General features: G+C 33.7%; 1 protein-coding gene across 3 annotated transcripts in view; it reads right to left on the reverse strand.

Annotated features, from left to right (window-relative positions):
* Positions 1-16,299, reverse strand: part of NFAT5 (nuclear factor of activated T cells 5) — a 116,880-nt gene that overhangs the window by 41,325 nt on the left and 59,256 nt on the right. For 2 of the 3 annotated variants that reach the window (XM_045989606.1, XM_045989605.1), the window contains 4 exons: positions 12,607-13,165; positions 6,988-7,180; positions 4,212-4,402; positions 1,490-1,662 (listed from right to left, as the gene is read on the reverse strand). In XM_045989606.1, coding sequence (XP_045845562.1) covers positions 1,490-1,662; positions 4,212-4,402; positions 6,988-7,180; positions 12,607-13,165 — 1,116 coding nt within the window. Of the gene's footprint in view, positions 1-1,489; positions 1,663-4,211; positions 4,403-6,987; positions 7,181-12,606; positions 13,166-13,615; positions 13,678-16,299 lie in introns of all 3 variants that reach the window. The other variant, XM_045989607.1, reaches the window with a different exon arrangement.

Genomic DNA, 16,299 nt, shown 5'->3' on the forward strand with positions numbered 1-16,299 from the left:
CTTTCATTCCATAATTGAAAGCTTGTACCTTCCACTCCCCTTCACCCATTTTGCTCATCCCCCAGCAGCCTGGCTACCATCAGTTTGTTCTCTGTATTTATAGGTCTTATTCTACTTTGTTTATTCACATTTGTTTTGTTTTTAGATGCTACATATAAGTGAAATCATACAAAATTTGTCTTTCTCTGTCTGACTTGTTTCACTCAGTATAAAACACTGTAGATTCAACTGTGTTGTCACGAATGGCAAGACCACATCCTTTTTGGTACTCCTTTCTTTCAGAGAAAGTACTGTTCATGTTTATCGAATCCAGTTTCTCTAAGCAGATGAAAAGTGACAAATAGTCAACTAGAGGAATAAAAATAAATATTCTGCACCTCCATAATAAATGACTTCCACAAAAAGAAATGGAAGGGACAATATAGGTATTCAAGGAAAAACCCCCAATATGAACTGAGATCTATTTTAATTCATAAAAAATCTAAACTATACCAATAAATCTCCTAGAGAGGGGAAATGGTTCACTAACATAATCTCTTTCTTTAACCATAGTCTTAATCACCCAGAGGCTATGGTTAGGATGAAATGAATTGTTTAAACTTGGTTTTCAGCATTGCCATTCTAAGTGATCATAATGACAAAAGAGCATAGTGGTTAAAAGCAGAGGCTTTGAATCCAAGTCTTACTATTTGCTAGTTGTGTGACCTTGAAGGAGTTATTTAATCTCTGTAAGTCTCAGTTTCATCAACTATAGAATGGAATCCATACAAGGTAAGCCAAGTTGAGCAAAGTAAGAATTTTATTTCCCACTTCCCAACACTGTAATTTAATTCCATAATTTGTAATCAGAACTCCAACTACTGTATACTCACAAAGTTCTGCTTACCTTAGTGTTTCTTATGTTCTAATAGAAAATAGACTTGGGATCACGCAATTTACCACATAATAAAGATACACCAAAAAAATCCTTTGGATTTATAATTTACTTCAAGTAAATCATTCAGAGTTTTTTTTTTTTTTTTTCCTTAAGCATGGAGCCCAACAACGGGACTTGAACTCATGACCCTGAGGATCAAGACCTGAGCTGTTATCAAGTTGGAAGCTTAACCAACTGTGCCACCCAGGTGCCCCTAAAGTACTTCAGAAAAAAAAAAAAAAATCTAAGCAGGCTCCATACCCAGTGTGGGGGGCTTGAATTCATGACCCCGAGATCAAGAGTCGCATTCTTTAGCGAATGAGCCAGTCAGGCGTCCCCTCAAATTACTTTTAAAATTAGTATGGGATAATAGGGAACTACAAAATACTATACACCTTTAGAATTTTATTTGATATTATCCACCTTTTAGTCTAGAAAATTTGACTACAGCTTTTTAAAATGGTTCAAGTTTTGCAAGATCACAAGCTAGAACATATGATACGTCTGAAATTTAGAGATGTCTGCAAATTAACAGAAAATGAAAAAAAATTCAATATATATTTTCTTACTTACTACATAAAATCGGAGAAGAGGGTGTTTGCAGTGTCAAAGTGGAGCCATCTTTCCTCGTAATATTAACTCTAAAAACCAATCTGGCACGAGTGCTTTTTTTCTTGGAACCAGCAATTCCTATTCTGGCTTCAACATCAGCATTCCTCAATTTCAATATCCCTACGCAGTCCACCCTAACACACAAAGAAAAAGACATTAACTGATATTTTCTGTTTTATAAATAGTACAATATTCTTAACCAAATAAGCCTCTTTTTTTAGGGGGAAGAGAGAGAGAGAGAGAGAGAGAGAAAGAATCTTCTTAAGCAGGTTTCACGCATAATGTGGAGCCTGACGGGGGTTCAGCTGTACAACCCTGAGATCAGGACCTGAGCTGAAATCATGAGTCGGACGCTTTACTGACTAAGCCACCCATGTGCCTCAAATAAGTTTCTTTTTAAAAATTTTTGCTAATTATTAATTTTTTGAACATGTAATACAATCATAAGTTTCCAAATTTAAAAAGTACAGAAGGGTGAATTCTGAATATTCATAATTCTTGCCAAATTTTCATTCATAATAATAGTGGAAAAATAGTAAAGCAAAATCACTATTTCAAAATCTGAACATAAGGGTTTATAAGAGATACTTTTGCCATTTTAAAATTTTAATTTATTTTTTCTATTTTTTTTTTTAAGATTGTATTTATTTATTGGAGAGAGAGAGAATAAGTAGGGGAGAGGTAGAAAGAGAGGGACAGTCAGACTCCCCATTGAGCAGGGGCTCAATCCCAGGACCCTGGAATCATGCCCTGAGCTGAAGGCAGACACTTAACTGGCTGGGCCACCCAGGTGCCCCTTAATTAATTAATTAATTAATTTTTAAAGATTTTATTTATTTATTTGACAGACAGCACAAGTAGGCAGAGAGGCAGGCAGAGTGAGAGGAGGAAGCAGACTCCCCGCTGAGCAGAGAGCCTGACACGGGGCTCGATCCCAGGACCCTGAGATCATGACCTGAGCCGAAGGCAGAGGCTTTAACCCACTGAGCCAACCAGGTGCCCCAATTTATTTTTTTTAAAGCATGCTCTATACCCAGTGTGGGGCTCAAACTTGCAATGCTGACATTAAGAGCCAGTCAGGCACCCTAGCTGCCATTCAAAAAAAAAATAAGTGCATCCTCTATTTTTGCAAATTCATATATTAAAGGGGATGAATTTTACTAAAAAATAAAAAACAAAACACACACACACACACAAAACTAGCAACTGTCTCCAAAAGAACGGAACACTATATAGCCTGGGTGGCTCAGTGGTTTAGGCCTCTGCCTTCGGCTCAGGTCATGATCTCAGGGTCCTGGGATCGAGCCCCGCATCGGGCTCACTGCTCAGTGGGGAGCCTGTTTCTCCCTCTCTCACTGCCTGCCTCTCTGCCTACTTGTGACCTCTCTCTGTCAAATAAATAAATAAAAATATCAAAAAAAAATATGCTGTACGATAATATTTACTTTATGGAATATGCTGATGGTAAGTGAAAGCAAGGTTACAAAACAATGGATACATATCAAAATATTGGTTACTGGGCACTTGGGTGGCTCAGTCGGTTAAGCGGCTCCCTTTGGCTCAGGTCATGATCCCAGGACCCTGGGATCAAGCCTTATATTCGGCTCTCTCTGCTCAGAGGGAAGCCTGCTTCTCCCTCTCCCTCTGCCCCTCCTCCAACTTGTGTTCTCTCTCTTGTTTGCTCACTCTGTCGCTCAAATTAAAAAAAAAAAAAAAAAAAAGTGGTTATTTCTGGGAAGTTGGCTTTTGAGAGGTATGTTTTTAGTTTTTTATTATTCATTTTTCTTTATTATTTTTATTGTTCTGTATTTTCAACTTATAGTGAATAAGCACGATTTTTATAACCAGTAACTTCCTTTCTTCCACTACATGTTTATTTTTATAATTTTCAAAAGTTAAAAAATAAGTCTTTACTAAATATTTTTCAAAATTTCCCTTTCCAATTAACATCTTACTAACCTATTCAAAATGGCTTTCAAAAGGAAACTCAGAATTAAATAGAGAAATGTCATTAGCTATCTAATACAAATAATTACAATATAAGTCTATCCCTTTTCAATATATCTGCTGCTGTTACAGTTCAACTTTAAGATTAAAGGACCTTAGCAAAAGGCTTAAGGGAAAAATTTTTTTAATTTAAATCACTAACACTTCTAATTTTTTTTAGGCAATGAAAATCCATAAGATGAAAAAAACATACTCTTTTTTAATACAGGAAAATAAACACAGAAGGTGAATTTAGAACAACAATATGCTTTTTCACATCAAGATGGGTCAAGGTACCACGAATGGTCTATCAAAGTTTCTAATGCAAACACTAAGAAAGCAGAATTAAGGGGGGGGGGGCGCAGAATTTAGGGGAGCAAATCAAATTGTAATTTTTATTTTTTAATGTTACTTTTATTAATTCCAAAAAATAAGTCCATATTATTTTTTTAAAAGTCAGCATTCCACCTGGCTTTTATTTCCTTGCCTTTCATCATGGGAATTCCATGGCAAAGGGCAAAAAAGTCCATTTTAACCCATTACCATTCTGCAATAATCTATTTCTGTATTTGTAATGTTTAAAACATTTTAATAAAATACTCAGTCTTATTTTTTTTACACTAAAAACTAAATTTGTTTTGAGCCCACTGCAAAAGTGTAATGTATACTAAAAAATTTTTTTATAGTAAGTACTTACGCCAGTGTCATGTTGTTGCTTGGATCAAGACCAACTTCTATAACAGTAGTGCCTTCAATGTCCACTTCTTTACAGGGAGTTGTATTTCGCCCAGTAACCCTGCAGGCCTGATAAAATCCATGTGGTTTCACTCGACCAGAGTCATTACCCACAAACACTTGCAACACTACGGGCTCATTATGGCCTTCCAGCTGGAGTGAGATAACATGGAACATAAATTAGCCTTTTAAATAATCTAATTGTCCAATCAAACACTTAAGACCAAGTCCTATAATTGGATAACAATAAGGAAATAATTTAAATCCTCAAGAAAAACAAAAGTACAAGTCCTTCATAAAAAGGAGAATTGGCTAAGTTTCTGTAGGAAATCGTAAGTTTTAATTTTGAAATAATCACACTTTGAGGAAAATTTATATGTTTAATGATAAATTACCATTTATAATTAATTTGTACAACTAGATGCAAATGAATACACAGTCCTTCAGGTATTTATAAATTTATGGACTGCCAAAGCATGCAGGTTATTCAAAATTTACCACCATCACTAATGGAAAATTCACTAAATTGTTTTACTGGCATCATTACTATCATCATCAAATGAATACACATACTAAACTTTTTACTCTTTTAAATAGTAAATAGGAAAGTGTCTGAAGTGCTCCTATATAAATAAAACGGAAATGGAGCTCATCTGTATAGATTAGATAGATACACACACCATCATGAAATCATGGGTCAAAACATTATAGTTTGGGGGTGCCTGGGTGGCTCAGTGGGTTAAGCCTTCAGCTTAGGTCATGATCTCAGGGTCCTGAGATCAACCCCCGCATCGGGCTCTCTGCTCAGTGGGGACCCTGCTCCCCTCCCCTCTCTCTCTGCCTGCCTCTCTGCCTACGTGTGATCTCTCTGTCAAATAAATAAATAAAATCTTTAAAAAAAATTATGGTTTGAAAACTCAGTTTAGACCAGAATCTATGGGTCCTTTCAGGTCTCTAACAAGCCTTCATAAATTATAATTTGTATGGTGAAGAATAAATAAATATTCAAAACAGCATTTGGGAAAAAATGTTTCCAAAGCAGATTTTTGTTCATGTTTATATAGTTAAACACTGAAGGGGCTAATACAGAATGCATAAAATCACAAAATAACCTGTACAATGTATACCAAAAGGCTTTAAAAAATTCATACATCTTTTCTAACCCAGTATGGCTCTATCTCTGTGAAAAGATATCAAAATGAGGTAAATAAGCAGATAAATAAACAATCTACTCAAACCACTAACAGTACCTAGAACAGTGTCTGGCACATAAAGGGGTGCATATTTGTTGAATGAAAGAATAAATAAACTTTAGAGTCAGGCAATTCACTCCCTATCACAATTAGACAATCTAATAATACTTCTGACCAGAGAGTACTTAAAGCATAAAGTCAGAGCAATTGGGTTAAAAATACTGACCAAACTATCAACATTTCTCATTAGACAAGTATTTACAGAAAGCATAACTGAAATTTCTTATTCACCTATTATTTGTCCTGAGTATGAGGGACTAAGGATGGGTTGGTGTGAAGAGTAGCAGAGGGATAAAGAATGATGTTGTTGATTGTTGACTATTAACCAACCTTACAGATGGCACGGACAGGTTTCCTGACCCCAAGATTCTACCACATTTTATTAAAATTTAAAATTAAAGGCAGTCCAACTGAATACTGTTCAACTAACATTTTCACAAACTGTATTTAACAAGAATGTACCATGCCAAAATTCCTCCCTGTTTAATGTTTTATAAGAAACAGAAACACTTATTAAATATTCCCCACCCAACTCTTTTTTGATTTGTCTTCAAAGAGAAATACTCTAACAAAGTTTCCCAGGTGCTGAAATTTAAGCTTCTTTTTTCTTTTAGTCTAAATTCTGAAAAGATGAAGATTCAGTTGATGTCTTAATTTTTAAAAAAAGATTTTATTTATTTATTCATGACAGACACAGAGAGAGAGAGAGGCAGAGGGAGAAGCAGTCTCCCTACTGAGCAAGGAGCCCAATGTGGGACTCGTTTGCAGAACCCTAGGATCATGACCTGAGCCAAAGGCAGATGCTTAACCATCAGAGCCACCCATGTGCCAAAGATATCCTAATCCTTTTTTTTAACATAGATTTTATTTATTTATTTGACAGAATGAGAGAGTACAAGCAGGCAGAAAAGCGGAGGGAGAGGGAGAAGCAGGCTACCCACTGAGCAGGGAACCCGATGTGGGGCTCGATCCCAGAACCCTGGGATCATGATCTGAGCTGAAGGCAGTTGCTTAACCAACTGAGCCACCCAGGTGCCCCAATATCCCAACTCTTAAACTGAAGACTTAAATTATTTTCAACCAATTTTTTTCTGAGATGAACAGTCCTGGTTTCTTTAGCCATCTCAAAACCTTATTTTCCAAGCTCATAATAATTTCTACAATATTTTTTTGAATCCACTTTAAAATATCTTCTTAAATATTAAGTTTGGGAAGAAGTGAATACAGTTGCTACCAATGTCAAATATAAGGAGAACATAATTCATGATTTCCCAATATTTATCAGAATACATTCTCACTTCCTCCTTCATCTAAGCTAAAATTCAAATGAAATAAAAATAACAATATTGGGCTTACAATTCAGTTAGACTTTAGCTTTAATTTCAATTATATATATCTAATAATTCTATTATATTGTAGGCAGCTTTTGCTGGTTAAAAACAAAACTGGAGAAATTCTTTGTATACTGAAAAATAAAATAAGTACCTTTACTGTAGGAAAGCCTTGCTGTGTTCTGTCCTTTACCGAGCCACGGCTACCCTCAGTCAGGTACCGAGCTCGGTGCTGGGTCTCTGGCTGTACAACTATCTTCAGCTCCTTTCCTTCACTTTTAACAGGATACTGTCCACACAACATAGGGCTCTTCTTTACTCCACTTCCTTTTTGGTTTTCCAGTGTTCTGAGAAGTCAAAGCACAACATGAAAAAAAGTATCAAAATGAGTTTTTTCTACAAAAGTCATCTAAGATAAAGGAAGAAACAGAATAGGCAGTAACATTAAAAACAATTAATTATCTTACTGACAATACAGCCTAAAGGAAGATACATTCCATAAGCAAAGTATCTCTTAAAATTTTTAAATAAAATTTAACTATACAAGGCAAAAATAAAAAATGCGTATGTGTGGTGGGAAGGAAGATTGAATGTAATAAGCTAGGAATAACAGTTAAGAGAATAGCTGATGTCATTATAAACTTTCACATTGTACTTCAATCAAAACAAATTTTAAAGCTACAAGATTAACTATCATTATTTTCTAATCAGACTTGCAAGACAAAAGATATGTGTGGATAGCAAAAAGAAATAAACAAAAGGCCTTAATAAAACAATTAAAACTACATGTAGCATATATATTCTTTTGGATATCTTTCTCAGTAATTTTTCTGAAAAATTATAATAAAATATCAGTAACCCATTTTTTATTGGGAAATTAGATTTACTCTAAACTCTTTCTTAGAAGTGTAATTTTTCAGAGTATTTATATTTGTGATTAAATAATTAAAGTCCTTAGCATATAAAATCTTTATAACTGGGCTTCACAGATAGGAAATCTATTCTTTAAAACTGTATTTCTTTTTTAATTTTTTTATTGTTAATTTTTTTAATTTTTAAAAATTGTATTTCTAATGTCTGTTTGTCATGCATTTGCTATGTGGAATGTATGTTCAAAGAAAAATATTTCAAATGGTGGTTAGGACTTTAGGTCAATACATTTAATCTGAAGCACTGCAAATATGACAAATAGAAAACAATTTACTATTAGTTTTAAAATAGACTTAAAATTATCCATGTACATTTTTTTTAAGATGTTATTCATTTATTTGAGAGAGAGTGAGTGAGAGAAAGAGAGAGAGAGAGAGCATAAGCAGGGGGAGGGGCAGAGGGAGAGAGAGAAGCAGACTCCTGGCGGAGCAAGGAGCGGGGAGTCCAAGATGGGGCTCAATCCCGGGACCCTGGGATCATGACCTGAGCCAAAAGCAGAGAGTTAACTGACTGAGCCACCCAGGCACCCCTATCCATGTATATTTTAAAATAGAGGCAGGGGGGCTCCTAGGTGGTTCAGTCAGTTAAGGTTGGACTTGGTTTGGGCTCAGGTCTCAGGTTCCTGAGATCAACTCTGTATCGGGCTCTGTGCTCAGCAGGTAGTCTGTTTCAGATTCTCTCCTTCTCCTCTGCACCCCTCCAAATGGATAAATCTTTAAAATAAAATAAAATAAAATAAAATGTCATGGCCTATAACACTTTCTGTGTGACTCACATTGGGAAAATACAGGAGCCAAGAGATGACTATGGGCAAAAATCTCCAAAAACAAATAGGTCCCAGGAGGAACATTATGAATCAAACAAAGAAGAGCAATGGTGGCTAAGAAGCCTTAAAAATGGCCCTAATGTTTAACCCTTCATCTCTAAACAAGTTGTAGCCTCTATTATCAATAACAAAAGGAGGAAATACCATATTCTCAATGGAACTAGGGACTGGGGTGAACCTCATGGCTAGGAAAGGGAAAGAAGAATGGAGAAAAGAAGGAATGCACTAACACTGACAAGGTAAATGGGAGAGTTCTGAGAACTAGTACTGTGCTCCATCATCTTCATATTCCCTGAACCGTGCACAATTCCTAAAACTGAAGGTGCTGAGAAAATAGTCGTTGTTGAAAGCAAATAGGAAAAAACAAGTAACAAAGAAAGGAAAGGAGAAGAAAAAAAGAGCATCTATTATAATATTAAGATGAGAAAGACCGGATCCTAACTGGCCAAGGAATGCCATATTCATTTAAGTTTGACAGACGTAAGTCAAAGATTACCTGTGTAAGTCATTTAAAAGGCCCTAGAAGAATAAATTCTACGAATCAAAGAGTTGAAACTGGAACAATGGGCAACAAATCCTATTTTCATCATTCTGGGTAGAAATTCAAACATTTGCTTTCAATACAATGTGCTCTCAATACATTTGCTCTTATCTATGAAAACCTACAATGATATCATTTTTTACCTATTTTAAAATCAAAGCAAAAATATTCACTTACAGAAACTATGTAAAAATACATAAAATCCCCAAATATTCACTGAAAAGAAAATAGAGCAAAATGCTAAAAACAGTTCTATAGAGTGACTAGATTATGGGTTATTTATCTTCTCCTATTTTTCTGCATTTTTCCAAGTGTTTGTAATTAATACCTATTAATCTTATAATAAGAAAAGGGAACACTTAGTTTGAAATACAAGGAAAATTTAGCATATGTCAACGAACTAGCAAGATATAGTTTTTATATTCACTTATGCTAGCCAAGCGAATACTTATGAGGATAAACAGATGAAAACGAGTTTTACTATTTCAGTAAAACAAAATATTTCATTTGGGATGAAGACTGCTAAGTGAGTTGACAAGTATACATATTCTTAAAGAATAGTCCACGTAACTAAAGAACTTCTGAAATGATACTTCTAAAAGCCCTCAAAACTATCTTTATCCTCTAAGGCTCAAATGTAAAGATATATATATATATATATATATATATATATATATATCTTTATGTATATCTATATCTATATCTTTATGTATATATATATGTAAAGCTATATATATATCTTTATATATATATTGATCTTTAGACACATAAAACAATGAAAATGTCAACTAATTCTTAGAAAAGTAGTCAATGAAATTACTAATTTTTAGGCATGATGTCTGAAGAACAAACAAGAGAGGAACAGTTAATTGTATGGGATTTTACTTTTAAATGACATCTAAAAGATAAATCCACTGTTTTGGCATACTCTTCAGATGTCTTAAGATGACATTCTAATTCCTTTGGGTTACATATCCTTCTGGTTGTCTATGTCACAAAAAAATAACTTCCATTATGAAGTACCTAAAAAGGGTTTCACATCCAGATGACATGTCTTAATTTCTAGGAATATCTATAAAGAGACATAGGGCTACTGATTCTCAGGATGTTTAGTTGAAGAATTTAAGAATGACATTGCTAGAAATGTTTAAATACTAAGTAGTTCCTTTTCAAATGATTTTGTTTTCTTAACAAACTTTTTATATAACATTTTAACTATACAAAATGCTATTTTCATCTTGAAAATCAACAAACTGCTGTATACAACATATTTGAGACTATATTTCCTATAGTGTAGCATTATATAAATTATAAATTTATGGCACATTAGATCTAAGGCTAAATTCCTTAAAAGAATTCCTCAAGAATTCCTCAAAAGAATTCTAAATTTCATGTTTCTAACACCTTTCTTTTTTTTTCTTTTTTAAGATTTTATTTATTTATTTGACAGACAGAGATCACAAGTACGCAGAGAGGCAGGCAGAGAGAGAGAGGAGGAAGCAGGCTGTCCACAGAGCAGAGAAACCGATGCAGGGCTCGATTCCAGAACCCTGGGATCATGACCTGAGCCGAAGGCAGAGGCTTTAACCCACTGAGCCACCCAGGCGCCCCTCTAACACCTTTCTTTTTGAAGGATATAGGACGTTAGCTTGAGATCCTCTTAATAACTATTTTGAAAAGTCTACTTTTCTATATATTTATATAAGGTTTTATCCTCTCCTTGATATAGTTCTTACAAATTCAAAATGAAAACTTCTTCCATCATTTCTATTTGCTAGTGCCAAATATTTTTCCATTACCTAAGAAGCTGGACATTTCTTCTGCTGCTTGATGAGTTTCTGTTCCATGAATTATTTCATGAGAGATTTTGTCTTGACAAATGTTATTATACTTTCCCTGGGTAACCTCAAATCATTTCTAAGATATATCTATCATACAAAAGCAGAAGCAGAAAAGATGTAGGTCAAGATATTCTCTTTAATAGGAACTGCAAACCATGTGTGTTGACTAACCCTATGTCAAAATTTTATTTGTTCTTCATTTGGACCTTTAACATTTATTTCAATATAAAAATGAAAATCTCTCTTCTGGAGCTTAAAAATTTTTTTTGTGCATTGAAGCCCAAATAAATACCCATATTTAATGACCGAAATACACGAGCCTTTTAAATCTGTGCTACTATGTTTCAGAGCATTATTTTATAGGTACTATGTTCTAGAATTGACTCTGCTAATGGCAACATTTTAGGAAAGGGTATATCTTGTTGTTTGCTTTTTTAAAGATAATTTGCTAATCTGGACTTTCTAAAAAGAAAACATTTAAATGTTTACTTTTATTTAACTGTATCACTCCAAAGGAATTTTAAATGAGAGGAGAAAACAGTATAGAATAATTATGCTTAAATGTTAGATAAATGGTAGATAAATGACATAAAAAATATACTGACAGACTAAGAACAAGTTTAATATACATTAAAAATATTCTCTATAATACTCAACCAGATATCTAACTTAAAAGATAAGAATGATGTCATCAAATAGCAAACCAACCTAAAGCTTCTCCATCACTCTTTGTAACAAACTGAAATTGTAGGAGGTTCTGGATCAACTAAAGAACCATATTCTGCCTCCCAAAAAAGTAATCTCTCAAAATCCACTGAGTTAAGTTTTATCAAATTATGTTGAATGTATTACAGGAAAATCTAATTTAAAAAGTGTAGAAATTAAATATAATAAAAGTACTAAAGGACTTAAAAAGTTAAAAATAAGTCATAGTATCCTATACTATAGCCACTGAAATATATTTATTTTCAGATATATTTATAGTGAGTGTTGTGAACTGGCACAGATGAATGAAAACTCAAACATGTACCATGATCTGTTCTATCACCCTTCTAATACATAAACCCAGAAACAGAGGAAAAACAATTAGTGATATATTTATTTTTTTTAAATGTCAGCACAATGTATCAAAGAAAAAGCTTAAAATAAATACATGAATCTAAATGATAGGAATTAAACCATCAATTTAGTTTTTTCTTGTTTTCATCAAAAGAAAAAAGTCTAAAATCCTCATAGAAATGGAAATGGGTTGAACCAAATCGGGAGACAACATGAGAGAACACAAACTAGCCCTTTTCAAATGTTTTGAGTCAACTAGGGCCATTTCACTCAAGCTATTTGTCTGAGTAAAAATATTTTTAAATCCATTTGAAATTTAAAGTTTATTTCAAAATAGATTATTTTCTACTAATCATACCCAGAATAAGATACCTATTGCTAAAATCTATTAATATGTTTTCCTCTAGTGAAACTTGGTAATTTTAGGTTTGAAATTTCATGTATTTCAACGATAAAATCAGTACCTTTGCTTTATATGCACACTTAGGTTGAACAATTACAAAAACTGGGAATAATTTATTTTTTGTTTTGTTTTGCACAATGGTGATAGAACTTTAAAAAAATGTGAATACCAACCCATTTCCTGCTTTTGAGTTGCTTTTGTTGTCCGTGGTAAGCTGAGAAAGCACATAGTGAGGTGCTTTGGCACTGTCGGCATCAAATATATCCATATTAGATTCTTCACAATCTCGTCGTTTGACCCCCGGCCTCTGCTTTGGATTTCGTTTTCGTGATTTACGAGGTACCTCAGTGTTATCATTGTAGGAACTGGTGCTCATGTTACTGAAGTTGGAGGGGGAATCCTCCATCCACATACTGCAGCTCTGCTCTGATTCCAATCCACACCCCTCATCCTGGCAGGACATCCGACTGTTATCCAGCAAGTCCTCAGGTGGTGGTGAGATGTACAACACTGTGTGCCTCTTCGGTGTTGATGGATGCTGCTGAACTGTGTTACTGGTTAACTGCTTTTCACTTACCCCTCTGTTACTTACCCCCAAGGCTGAGGAGCAGCTCTCCACTTGCATAGCCTTGCTGTCGGTGACTGAGGTAGAATAAATGGTAGGGCTGGAAGAGGTGGTAAAGGAGCTGCAAGCACCGCCCATGGAGGAAGAGGAGGGAGCTGAAGAAGCATCTGCGGTGTACAATTTAAGAGTAAATACACTATACATATTTTCACCTATGCTGGCTAGCAGTCCCATTGAAAATGTGATTCGTGAACTGATTGTTTTTCCCCAAAATGAATAGTTGGAATTTGGTTAAGTTTTAGAATATAAAGGCTTCAAGCAATACAAGGCCTAAAAAATGCAATTTAAAAAAATGTCCAAATAGTAATATTTTACTTGTGTTATAATTGATAGATTTTTAAAAATCTAATTTAATGTTTTAAGTTGTAAAGCAAGAATAAAGCTTTTATTGCCTCAGCTGGATGATCTGTTGAATTTTAATCATTTAAAATAATAAAGAAAACCCCAATATGAAATATATGCTTGTGGTCCACATTCAATGCCAATTAAATAATCCATTATAGAATTTGAAAAGTGGGACTGTGCTTAGCCACAAAATATTAAAATAAGTTTCTAACCTATGAAGCAGAGAACTACAGGTCATTTTTAATGCAGACACTCCCTGCTTCAGAGGCAAATCCTGGAATAAAAATATGAGAAAATAAATGAGAAAAGAGCTGCTGATTGATTATTCCAGATATCAATTATAAAATGAGAAATAAATAGAAAAAATATATAATCAACTGAATTGGAGGCAAAATGGAACTGGTACCGTCACTATGATTGTTGTAAAATCTAGAATAAAAGTGAAAGAAGTTTGATTTGGACTATGCTGGGCAGTGGAAGATAGGGAAGTCAACCACTAAGGGTATCCAGAAGTTGGAAATGGCCGTTCAAACCGTAATATCTAAAATAAATAAATCCATCCTTTATGGCAGAATGAAAAGTAGAGTAAGGACTGATTATTGGATGGATTTCTCTTACACAGTACTTGGTACACACTCAGCAACTGGCTCCCCTACTCATTTCCTCTCTCTTTAAAGGGCCTGCTTGATTTTAACTATTAAGGGAATATCTTAATACAAGTAACAATAACTTTTATTGACTGAAGCCTACAGAAAAGAGTTAAACAAAAAATTCAGTGCTGGGGAAGCACTAGAATCAGTTTATATAAAAAGGTCTTTTACAAACCCATTTATTTATTATGCCTGGCAAAAAAAGAATTAAGTAGATCTTTATAAAACATGTGGCAACTGGCAGAACAGCTTTTTGAAAAATACTAGTACTTTAACCCTTTATGGCACAACCTTAAACACACACTAATAATGTTAAGGTTGGAAATTGTCAGTTCCAAAATTTTAGAAATACTGTTTGATCTTGTATGAGATATGGAAAGGTTCATAATCATACACACACAAAACTAAAAATAGGTTAACAGGTGACAGAGAACTAACAGATATGTTTAAATCTAAAATTAGTTTTTATCTATAGCCAAGTGTGCCACTGTGTTAAAGTGGTAGGATAAAACTTAAAATCAATGTGCAGTCATTGGAATTGCAATATTCTTGTCAATTATACTGCAAACAGTGAATGTAAGAACACTAGTGTTCAGATAATCAAAGCCAAGTGCCAAAGATCTATTTTTAAATTAAAAACATGTACCAGAATACTTAAGTCTTTTGAAAGAGCTAAATTCACCAATAATTTTTCACTGCTGTCAAGGCTGAAGAGCACAGTAATTAGTATCAGCCATTAATGATGTGATCTACATAATGTCATACGGAAACATTATTCCAAACTACCATAAGTCAAAGAACCTAGGCAATTAGATGATACCAGTTCCATTTTCCAGTTTGTATCCTTGTCAAATGCAGTAGCTGAAATTGGAAAATTCAGTCAACTTTAAACTGCATTCCAATTTAAAGAAAAATTTATCAATTTCATATCATGCATTAATGCAATGTTTTCTTAGTAAATAAATATTTTAAAAGATTTGTAAGAACTACAAAATCTAGATGCTAATGTCAGTGACAGTTTAGGAGCTGATTTGTAGCCACTTTGGGTTTAAACAACAAGTTTTTTCCTTTTTTTTGAAAAATACTATAAAAATCATTTAAAAAAATAGAAAAGGTATTATATATAACATTCCTCCATCTGTTCCAACTATTGGCAAATATGAAACTAAATTTTTGTGTGTGTATAAGCCTATGTTCTTTATCTTCAGAGAAATAAAAGTATGCAGCATGCAGTCTTTGCAGTAGAACACACAAAACATGCAGCATGAATGCTGTGAACGTGTATTTCTATAAAGCAGCTTTCCCCCACCCACCCTTTTTGAATCTAAGTATCATGCACATGAGAATGCAGAATATGAACATCTCAGGGATCCCTGTCCATGACAGATGGAAAGTACTGGTGAAAAGCAATCATGAACTCAAAAGTAAGTTATGTCATATTCATGAATTTAATATGCAAGACATAGCCTAGCATTGCTCTTAAAGGTATATATGATTTTATCTTGCAAATCTTATCAAAGCAATCATGGTTATAAAACCCAATTGGTATAATCAAACATAAATGTCTGTTCTGGGACAGGTATGCCAAACTGTGATCTCATACCCTACATAAATTAAAATATTCTATACATTTTCCTTGGAGACCTAACATAATAATTTTTATATTTTACCTGAAGTTTCCTGGATATACTTACTAAATAAAAAAGTTCATTAGCACAAAACTATGAAACTGAAAACATAAACTGTCAGAAGACAGCAGTAAGCATCCTTTAATTAAAAAATATTACTTTTAAAAGCCTATCTCAGTTTGAGCCTAAATCACAAAAGATCTTACTCATTTTAAGACTGTAACAAGACAATTTTTTAAAACTATAAAACTCTTTACAACAATATCACTGTTACGTTGATAATGACGATAATGATGTATAAAATCCTTCATATAAAGATATTTTACATTCTGGTTAGCAAGACATCACCTAAGTGAAATAATAATGCCAAGTGAGGTGAGGTGTAAAATGAGAATTATTGGGCCCTTTCTTAGATCTTTCTTAGACCCTCCCAACACCTAAAACAGTACCTTGCATATAGTAAAAATTTAAATTTCTTATTAAATTGATTTACTGGAAGCCAGTATTTAATAACTATGTTGAATTATATTAAAGTTATATTGGCCAAAAAATGTACCAACATGCCCATGATGAACACATCAGGTTTAAAAAAAAGGATTTACTACTCAAAGTGTTTAA

Source organism: Meles meles, chromosome 19 (assembly GCF_922984935.1).
Source record: "Meles meles chromosome 19, mMelMel3.1 paternal haplotype, whole genome shotgun sequence".
Lineage (NCBI taxonomy): Eukaryota > Metazoa > Chordata > Mammalia > Carnivora > Mustelidae > Meles > Meles meles.